The 11,196-nt window shown below is 39.8% G+C and overlaps 1 protein-coding gene across 1 annotated transcript in view; it reads left to right on the forward strand.

Annotated features, from left to right (window-relative positions):
- PIEZO2 (piezo-type mechanosensitive ion channel component 2) overlaps positions 1-10,889 on the forward strand; it is a gene marked incomplete at both ends in the record, with an annotated part of 51,320 nt that extends 40,431 nt beyond the window's left edge. The window contains 7 exons of the mRNA XM_010184822.1: positions 2,231-2,419; positions 2,844-2,936; positions 4,307-4,479; positions 6,953-7,067; positions 7,468-7,482; positions 9,261-9,330; positions 10,709-10,889. Of these exons, the coding sequence (XP_010183124.1) occupies positions 2,231-2,419; positions 2,844-2,936; positions 4,307-4,479; positions 6,953-7,067; positions 7,468-7,482; positions 9,261-9,330; positions 10,709-10,889 (836 nt within the window). The remainder of the gene's footprint in view (positions 1-2,230; positions 2,420-2,843; positions 2,937-4,306; positions 4,480-6,952; positions 7,068-7,467; positions 7,483-9,260; positions 9,331-10,708) is intronic.
- Between the last annotated feature and the right edge of the window lie 307 nt (positions 10,890-11,196).

Genomic DNA, 11,196 nt, shown 5'->3' on the forward strand with positions numbered 1-11,196 from the left:
TGGCTGATTTTTCCATAGTTAATGTGAACTCCACAAGCATGTGCCTGCTAGCTTAATTGCATACCTGAGATTTAAGGGCATGGTTGAAAGTCCTGGTATTCACACAGGCTCACTTTGTCCATAACAACCAAGTGAGTGACCTGTGGTAGCAGGGAAACTGTAGCTGAAGAAGAAGGAAGAGCTCGTGCCTCCACAGTGCAGGTTCCAGGGCACCTGGTTCATGTAACCACAGAGGGAACTCATCTGGCTTCTTTATCTCGGGAGAGTCCCTGCACATCCAGAATTGAACTGCAGGCCAGATAAATCCACCATTTGTCTGACTGAAATTTCACTCTCTTTAAGTCATTTAAGCTTCAGTTCAAATTAAACTTGCAAATTCTGGATTCCTTATAACCCCTGTAAAGATTGCAACCATATGCTTGCTTATTTTGCCAATTTGAAAAAGAAATTAAGCATTCTTTTAAGAGTGACCCAACCAGTCAGAAATTGTACATCTGCAATGAAACGGCTGCATTTTTAAGTGTTACTGACGTACTTCTACTTTTATTATAATCCTGTCTCTTAATGGCAATTACTTTCCAAGTATGTCACTTAGATTAACTCAGTGCTGAAGTGCGCACAAATCTTGCATATAGGCTTTTTCTGTATAAATTCCATTTCTGCCATGAATGGAGTATCATCAGAGGCTTCAGGAGTCAGAGAAACAATAATCCAGTTCTACTTTGACTGTCCATCTCACTGCATTATTTTACACTACAACAGGATCACTCTGCCTTATATGTAGCATAGATCTGAAGTGGGAAGATTTCCACAGCTAAGCTAGCAAGTCTGTGCTAATGCTATGTAGCAAAATAACTACCACGACGCTATGAGTGTTGTTCAAGGTACTTTGATTCTCTCTGTCTCTCTCTCTCACAGTGAGTGGTATGCCCCTGTACTTTGACTGCTAGAGGCTCTCTTGAGCTCTTCTGTATCATCATTAAAGGTGCCTGAACTAATCTCATACAGGCAAATAATATACCCCTGGTGATCTAGAAAAAAGTATTCTGTAGCGCAAGATGAATGACTTGATACACTGCTTTTGAAAAGTAACTGATTTGTTTTAAATATAGCATTGTATTACAAATTTAATATTCTCCATGGGCTTTATGGATTCATGTTGTAAAGCAAGAACAATTTCCTGAAAGCCAGATTCCTGGCATGTGTTTGAGGTGCAGTGCAATACAATGTGTCTTTATTTTGCATATGCAGTATGCAGCGTGTGAAAGACAGAATCCTAAAACACTGTGCGGAGTTAAATCCTATAAGAGAATACACCAATATAAATTACAATGATGGTAAGGCCTTTTACGGGATGGTGAAACTATTAAAGTATTCAATCATGAGGCAAATAACAAAAAATGGGAATCATGGACAAGGCAGAGCAGATGTGCCATGTGATCTGCTTTGAAAAGAGAAGGATAGAAGCAAAGTCACTTTTGACATCAGGAGCTAAGAAAGGGAAGGGTGTTACATCACCAGCATCAAGACTTGAGGAACAGCAACAAAACTTTGAACATCATTTAAATGCAGTTGGTGTGGGATTCAGTAGAAACAGACTAGATCAAGTCTGTGGATGATTCTTAGAAATATGGTATGTGAGGTATGAAATGAATGTGGAGGTAGTGCAATATCAGACAATCCTACTGATTGTGCATGTCAGTTTCTGGCAATCAAATTTATTTTTTTCCCCTGAAATACAATTTGCAGCATTTCAAATTCCATGAGAGGACTTCTGCCTTAAGGGGCTTTGAGATAAAATTTTTTGGAAGGACAAATACAAGAAAGCAGGTCACTCCCAATGTATTTTTTTTAAACAAATTGTTGTATCACTATTGCTGCTATTATTTTACATTTGGTTCCTGTGAGTTCATGATTGCCCTCATTCAGAAGAAAAATTCAAATTAACCTCCCCAATTTTTCCCTTTATGTTTGTGAAGAATCAAAACCACAGAGGTTTACAATATTTGTCAGAACAAACACACATTTTACATGGGTTCATTTGACACTTTTCTCTGTTGTCACCAGAAATTTCAGGTTTGGCTGAAAATCTCAAAATAACTGGCCTGATAATGGGTAGCAAATTACCACAGAAGATGGAAATCCTTAAGATTATATATTCACCCATCAAATCATACCAAGTATTCCACTGATAGAAGAGACATTACCATGTTGCTGTTTGCTTTTGCAGAGATATCCCCAACCAAGAGGCCAGAAGAAAAAGAAAGTTGTGAAGTATGGAATGGGTGGCATGATTATCGTCTTGCTGATTTGTATTGTCTGGTTCCCACTGCTCTTCATGTCTTTAATCAAATCTGTTGCAGGCATCACCAACAAGCCTCTAGATGTATCAATCACAATAACTCTAGGAGGTTATCAGGTAAAAAAAGAAGACAGATTAAAAGCAAGCTCTGTTTTTGCACTGTATTTCCTTGTACTATTTCTTATTCCCTTCACTGAATTGAAGTCTCCTGCCGTATGCAAGAGATCAGGCTAGCTCCTGCAAATGATCCCTTTTGGGTTTAAAAACACGTTAGTTTATCACTGATGTAAAATATTATTTCCATTTGCAAGTGAAAAACAGAACCTACTGGCAGTAGGATGAATTATCCTACGTCAGGTAACTGCCTAAATGTAAGATCATTGGAAGTTGCTTGTTTCTCAGTGGAACAAGATCATAACCTTCTGCTGTTGAATTGAACACCATAATTGTCTTGGACTGTGATGCACAGGATGCTGTACTGTGTACGCAGCAGCTGAGGTGAAGTCACATTGTGACAAGTGTGTGTTCTTTTGTTTCCCAGCCTATTTTTACAATGAGTGCTCAGCAGAGTCAGCTCAAGGATTTGAATCAGACTGGTTTCAGTGCGTTTCTGGGAAGCTATACCGGTAACACTGTAAGTGAAATGTAAAATACCTCATTACTTAAAAATGTGTGCACATTTCCATGGAGGCCTTTTGTGAGTTTTGTTTGTGTAGTTAAAAGTGGTCAGTAGCACTACCATCATTTGGAAGATGTTTTCATAAAAGAATTTGCATGAGTGAATGTTCAGCCAGATCATTTGTCAGCACAGGAATGGGTTCTGGTGAGACAAGTTATCATTAATCGAGATATCTTTGAACAAAATCACGGAAGATGGAAATCCTGGTTGTCTTGTCACCTGAATAAAAACCTCCTCTCCTTCAGGAGATGTGATGCTGCTGGTGTAGCGCCAAATCAAATTTGCTGTGGGGACACAACAGTGTTGGTGCTTTTAATCCCCTTGCTCGTTCCTGTAGCACACACAGCTTTCACCTCCCAGTGAGATGTGCTGCTGTCAAAAGAGTGTATGGCCAGGAAAAGTTTTGGCATTAAAATGTCAAATCACAAATGTTTAAACATAGTCTTGCTATTTCATGATGCAACATGCACAAAGTTAGCACAAGTTTCTACAGCAAAAGGACTAGTAAATAGTAAAAGCTGTTGCATTACTAAAGTAACTGGGGTTTGATCAGATATAACTTTAAAAGAAGTGCTTGCTTCTAGCCCATTCAAAAATTAACATTTTTTGGTATTAGATCCTACCAAATAGCCCATGTATTAGAGAAGTAATATTGCAATCTTGATCCACTTTGAAAGTTAGTTTGAAGTTGCCTTATCCTGTGCAGACATCTATGTATGCAGAAAGATGCTTTATAAAAGAGTAAAATTTTAAGTACAATATAAAAAACAATAAGACATGCTGAGTGTCTTGTGCCTCCTGAGCATTGTCAGACATTTCTGGAAGCGTAAGCCATCCCTCAGTGGCCAGGCTTGGTAGGTAGTTTGTACAGTGACTTATATTTTGTGGTGACCACTAGTACTATTTGGAGTTTCAGTAAAAGCTGTGTGAAGTCTGAGGTACCAGTCGAAACTGGTGGGGACTGAAAGCTTTATAGCCTACCAGATCCAGAGATATAAATGGGGTTATTTGAAACTAAAGTAGTTAAGATAATTTTAAATCAACTTTATAGAGTTTACCTGATGAACCTTCAGACTCATTTTGGCCTACTTGGCCATCATACTTATCCCTTAAACATTTTTGTTTTGCCTTCTTGTTTTGACTATACTTTGTTTATTCCTCTCCCCATCTAAAACCCCAGTTAGTACTTGAGGAAAACAATCAGTGCAAACCACTGCACATACAGTTAATTGAATATTTACAGTTCTGCCTGATTGGAAAATATGTCTCTGTGTCTTGTGAGTATCACTGCACTGAAATTTTCTTTTCCTCTTCTGCACCTACAGGCTGCTTTGCAGTTTCTAGAGGGCTATGGAAAAGAAGATATAACTCTAGCCGATCTAGAGGGAAATTCAAACTCTTTATGGACCATCAGCCCTCCCAGTAGAGAGAAAATGATACAAGGACTGCTGGATTTTTCAGCTGAGTTCACTGTTGTTCTTTCCTGGAGCATTCAAAGGTAATTTGATCAGCAGGTTGAGGGAGGTGATTCTCTCCCTCTACTCTGCTCCTGTGAGACCCTACCTGGAGTACAGCATTCAGCTCTGGGGCCCCCAACATGAGAAGAACTTGGACCTGTTGGAGTATGTCCACAGGAGGGCCATGAAGATGATCAGAGAGCTGGAGCACCTCTCCTATAAACCCAGGTTGAGAGTTGGGGTTGTTCAGCCTGGAGAAGAGAAAGCTGTGGGAAGACCTTATAACAGCCTTCTAGTGCTTAAAGGGAACCTGCCGGAAAGATGGGGAGGGACTCTTTATCACGGAGTGTAGTGATAGGACAAGTAGTAACAGTTTTAAACTGAAAGAGGATAGATTTAGGTTAGATATTAGGAAGAAATTCTTTACTGTGAGGGTGGTGAGACACTGGCACAGGTTGTCCAGGGAAGTTGTGGATGCCCCCTCCCTGGAAGTGTTCAAGGCCAGGTTGGACAGGGCTTTGAGCAACCTGGTCTGGTGGGAGGTGTCCCTGCCTATGGCAGGGGCGTTGGACCAGATTTCCTTTAAGGTCTTTCCAGCCCAAACCATTCTATGACTATGAATCTGTGAATTAATACGACTTTTATGAGGTTGGTGGATCATTTGCCAAGCATTCATTCAGCAGAACAGTTCCATGCTGCATTTTTTGTTTTATTTTTCAGAAAATTCTATTGTTGCCGAGCAAAAAATGCTGAAAGTGTGGAGAGAGAGAGGCAGAGAGAAGTGAGCTTTGTTACACAGGAAAACATGTGTTGCCTACAATGCTCAAGAAATAAAAAGAGAAGTGGAGCCACTTCTAAGTACATTATTTAAAAAGGCAGGGTGGAGTTTTCACTGGGACTTGAGGGGAAGGAGGGAAAAGCAAGAAAATTTTTGCCAGTTTGAGACGGAGATGTTAAAATAAACTGCCCCAAACAACAACCTTGTTAGCACTTACAGGACCTGAATACTTAGACCTAGTTAAGGCAGAAGTGCTTGGTCCTCTTATTAAGGGTGTCTCAAACTGACACAAAACTGTTTTTTTAAATACAGATATACTGGGGGAGTTTGTTATACAAGTAGCATAACAATGGCACAGATCTGTTTTGTCAAGATCTTTGCCTGTTCACTTGTGGTTCCTTTGGCCTGAGTGAACTATCACTTTACAGGGAAGTCTTTGCAAGAGAGAGCCTAGAATATAAAGTAGCTGCATGCAGGCTAGAGCACACAGTCACCAGGGTGCTTTGTTGGCTACTGCCTGTAAACTGCTGAATTAAATTGGAGTTAAGTCATCACTCCATGGAAATTAAGTACCTTTGCAGGCCCAGTAGCTACCTGTTTTGTTGGAAGTAGATGCTGGATTGTCATAGCAATCCTCAGCAAGAGACTGTGCACAAGGAGGTCAGTTGAATCACTGTAGGAACTCTGACCATGCTGGGTCAGTCCTTCTGCAGTCAAAAATAGGCTTGTAATGAATCTGCACCCTTAATTCAACTTTGTTTGACCCTCCTCCCCTTATTTTCCTGGAAGCATACATTATTAACTAGTGAATTACATCACTCCATCATTTCTGAACCTTATATTAGTTTTTAATACTGGTACTCAATTTACCCATATGCTTGCATTATTACAAACATTCATACACTAGTTGAAACAGACCTTCCTTTTTCACCCTCAAATTATATCCTGTGGATTACATTATGACAGTGAATGACTGAAAGTGGTGAACTTACCACAGTGACCTTCCACTTTTTCTCCGTAAAGGGAAACTGCTGTCTTTCATCTAGGGCAGGAGACCGCAAGAAGCTGTAAGACAAGCCTTCTGTGTCACTCAGGCAGCACACAAACCTTCTGCCTTTGCACATCCTCTGCAGGGGGTGTTTTTCAGCAGCTCCCAGCAGCCCAGGAGCTGCCTGACCCAGCTGCTCCATCCCAACACAAGACACTGTGCGAAAGCTGATCCTGCCCCAGCTGTGTTCCACAGCTGGCACGAAGACTTGAGGGGGAGACATGGGGATCCTATCAGGCTGTCAGCCACATGTTGCTGCTGGGCTGAGGTGGGATTTTGGGAAGCTGTAGCTGGCTGAAGTATCCTTCACTGTCCTGGCACAGGATGTGTGGTAACACAGAAGGTCCCATTGCCTAAAGTCAGAGCAAGCGTGCTCCCTTTTCCATTCTGTTTTGACTGACGTAATGGGAAAAATTGTATTAATCCATAATCATTGTCCCATAGTACATACAAAATCATAGTCATTTATAAAAAAACCACTGTTAAGGCTGCTACATATCCTCCATAGGAGAAAATACCATCTCAGGTACAGGTAACACGATGCTTGCTTTAGCAAAGTCTGGGAAAGCCAGGATCAGTGCAGTTAGATGTGTTAGACAACTACCTCTAGAGTTCAGCAAACGAGTGTTTAGGTTATGCTCTCACTGTAGGCTGACAATTCAAGTGTCTTTCCTTTTACTTACAACAGAAATCTTTCCCTTGGTGCCAAAGCCGAAATAGCATCAGATAAACTCACCTTTGTGCTACCAGTGAACACCAGAAAAGAGATTGCTACAATGATGTCTGGACAGCAGCTGAAAAAGGTGTAAGTTATTTTCTTTGACTATTTATATGCAAACCATCCATTTTTAAACCTAATTTCCTAAGGGGGCCAGACTGGTGCAGCTATATCATTTGTCTGCCTATGCTTCCCCCTCTAATAACTTTGTAGCCTTGTTCACAGGGGCCAACAGTATTGAAGTCACATAATAGTAAAGTTAAAGGTAAAAGCTTATTTCCTGTGATAAATATAGGCCGAGAAGACCACGCATACTGAAACACCACCAACCATGATGAAGCTATTAGTTACTTTTCTTTGATTTATTGGATAAGCACAAGTTCATTACACTATATACACAGCTAAACTATCCTTTGAGTTACTTCAGTTCGACTTCATTTGAAGAGGTTGTATTGATGATTTTTTTGATCGAAATAACTGTCCAGACTGTATTTCTCATTGTTATTCTTGAATAATATTAGATTGGCAAGGAAGTGTTAAATCAACTGTGGTCAAAGGACAACATCTGCAGTCGTTTCTAACATCAGATCTTTTCCTGTAATTGAAATTTGCAAGGCAGGAGCATGCTCTTCATATGAATATCAAACATTATTCTATGAGTATAGCTTTATGGTATTAACAGCAGTGGTGCCTCCTTTCAGATTTGAAAGGAGTCTGGCTCTTCCTCTTCTGCCTGCTCATGGGGATTACTTTACAGCAGTAGTCTCTAAATACTGGTAAGCCAACACATCATCCCTGAAGGCCACCTGTTCTGATATGTGGCCATAAGAGTTGAAAAGTTAAAGCTGAGGCCAACTGGGATAGTGCAGACTCTGAGAGGTTCATATCTGTTAGTAGGTGGAAATGACATTTGTCTTTTCTGCGCATGGCTATTTTTCTGCACCCATGCACATTTGTACCTCCAAACAAACTGCTGTTACACATCTGATAATTGCATTTTAAAAATATTTTACACTTCTTTTACTTTTCTGCTGTGTGAGGATACAGGAATATACCTTAAGGTAATGTAGTGCCAAGGGAGGTAGATTTTGCTCTTTTGTGGGATGAGGTAATTCATTTGTAATTCTCTCTTTGCAGGAGAAAAACAGTAACATAGAATATATGCCTGCATTTGCCTATGTTGCTATAATATTGTTGATTTCAGCTTTTTTTTTTTTCCCTTTGTCCAAGAGAAAAAACAGTTGTGGCAGCTAGTAGCCATTTGACTACTTTAGAACAGAGGGTTTGGCCACTACCTCTGCTGGGACAACTTAGCTGCTGAGCTCTTACCTCTCTTTTGGGCCTGCTGCAGTGATCAGAAAGGATTTTAAATTGGCCACATCTGTTCTTCCTCAGCCTGGTGCATGCAGTGTGGCAAAGCATCATGGGACTTTCCCAACAGCTCCCCTTCCACAGAATCACAGAATCACAGAATCACAGAATCACAGAATCACAGAACGTTAGGGATTGGAAGGGACCTCAAAAGATCATCTAGTCCAATCCCCCTACCAGAGCAGGAACACCTGGATGAGGTTACACAGGAAGGCGTCCAGGCGGGTTTTGAATGTCTCCAGAGAAGGAGACTCCACAACCTCATTTGAGGAAAAAGTTAGGGCAGTATCTCTGCTTTTAATGAAATCTCTCTCTCTGGACGCTGGTAATTTATTCCCACTTAAGGTGATTTAATTTTGAGTCAGATGGAAGAACTTCTAGAATCATCTTTCTTTTTAAGTTTGAAGTCCTCCTACAAACTGTGAAAATATTTCCCAGTGAAAGATTCTGGCAAAGATATCTCCTTTCGAGTGTTATTATTGAAACGTCTTGCAATTCTGAAGTAATAACTGTTCTCACCACATATTTTTCTAGCTACATATTTTTCTAGCTTGTTTACTACTGGTGATGCGTTTCCTTTCATTGTGCAGCTTATATGGCAGACTATAAAAGCAGCTTTGTTAAAAACGGGAACAAAATACAAAGTCTGCATTCCTTGCAAACACACATGCCCCAGGTGTGTGGGATTCATGGCGTGTGAATGGCGACATTATGGATGGAGGTCCCTGACAGAACATAGTTAATAAATCCTGCTAACTTTCAGATGTGACATCTGAACACTGTAAAATCATAGCCTAAGCCAAGAATTACTGGGAACTGTGTATAGCCCTGTTAGGTATTTTTAAATTATTTTAGAGGTATAAAAATATGAAATATTTGCTTTCTCATTTTTTCCAGAACATTAGAGACAGTGTACCCCTACTACATCAAGGCTCCTAGTGATTCTCTGGCAAAACCCATAAAGCAGCTATTGACAGGTATGTGTCAGACCATGGAAAACAGAGTATGGTTGAAAGAAGTACAACACAGCACTCACACTTGCATGTTCACTGAGCTGTTATGGGGCACGTCAGGGCTGAATTGCCCTTAAAATGGTTTCTGCCTTGTGCCTGCAAGCCTGGGGAGAGATGAGGTAATACAGTATAAGGCAGAAAATGCATCTGGATGTACTTCAGCTTTGTATTTAACAGTAAGGACTCATAAGGATGAAGTCCGGCTCATTTCCTTCAAGTCTGCTTTCAGGAACTGCTTTCCCTTGTTTTCTGGGGAAGCAATGACATGTTTCACTTCCCTGCATCTCCCTGCTACCTTATCACAAACAGTAGTGCTGCACATCTGCAAATGTAGCTCCTCAGCTTAAATAATGACACTGAATGATTATAATTTTTTTTAGCTATTCCTTCCTTATTGTCTACAAAGAATTCAGTTTAGATAAATCATTGAATTTCAGAGTGCTATTACCGAATCAGAATGCATACAGGTACTCACAGACTTACAGAATACATGCACGCATGTGCATGTACATGTGTGTGAAAAACCTGTTGGGTTGGATGAATAGGATCAAGTCTCTATCTTAACCGAGGTTAAATTTGGCATTTGGACATAGTAGTAGTACTCTGTAGTACATTACTATACTGTGTAGTACATTACTGTTCAAGGTTCAGTGAGCATGATTGGATTAATTGAGAAAAGTAATTATTGAGACTGAAACTAGTTTTATGAGTAGCAATAAGTTATGGGTGCTTCACTGTCTTTAGTCAAGTCTTGTCCTAAAGAACCTTAATTTGGGATTCTTCAAAAGAGCTTTAATGTATACACTGCAAATGTACATTCCCCAGAAATCAGGAGGGCCAGAGTTCACCTCCTGTCTGTGTGATCAGAATGCATAATAGGATGATATGCTTTTCTTTATATAAGAGCATAACATCTTTTATACTAAGACATAAATTATTTATGGTGATAGTTTCACTTTGACATAGAGAAGCTGGCCACCGTCTCTCCTTGTTAAATGTGTTTCTTTAGGCCTGAAATGCAGCCATGCTGACTATCATTGAAACTTTGGCCTGAAAATATTTAAATGTTTTGACAGTTGTACAGAAGTAAAAGTAGGTGATACAAAACATTTTATTTATTTAATGAACATTCAGATAAGATTTGCAGGAGGAAAACCATAGCAGTCTAGATATTGTCCTTCTGTACAGAAATACTGTAAAATGGGATTTAGAACTGTAACAAACCCTTACTCCTACATTGCTCAGTCATTTTATCATGCAGATGTTTGAAGTATCTGACTCAAAACAGTTTGACGTTTGCAATTCTTGGTATATATACATTAACCTTTCCTTTTTTCAATAGATTGCAGATGGGAAAACATTACGGTTTCCCTGGTCAAAAATGTGTCCGAGGAGGGAGTTCGTGAGTGGTGGGTTTTGAATCAGCTTGGAAAAAGATACAAAACATCTGAAGAGAGTCTTGAACTCTTCATATTCAGTGATAAAGTTAGTCCACCAAGCCTTGGATTCTTGGCTGGTTATGGGTAAGAAGGAATTTTTACATAAAATTAAAATAGTCTAGATAAGATAGAAGTAGAAGTGCCTTTATTTGCTGGGTTTTGGGGTGTTATCTCCTTTTTTTGTGGTTGTAATGTTTGACCCTCCAGAAAAGGGATTTTGTGAGAATTTCAAATCCATGCAATTTACTGTTGTCTATAGAAAGTGTAATATTTGTAAGGAATGGTATTACCCTTGATACCTGCTTTCCAGTGGGAAAGAAGGCAGAAGCACCCTTCATACCAATTTTGTATTGAAGTAAAATCATTCACAGAATATTAGGAGTTGGAAGGG

Source organism: Mesitornis unicolor, unplaced genomic scaffold (genome assembly GCF_000695765.1).
Source record: "Mesitornis unicolor isolate BGI_N332 unplaced genomic scaffold, ASM69576v1 scaffold32145, whole genome shotgun sequence".
In the NCBI taxonomy this organism is placed as follows: Eukaryota; Metazoa; Chordata; class Aves; order Mesitornithiformes; family Mesitornithidae; genus Mesitornis; species Mesitornis unicolor.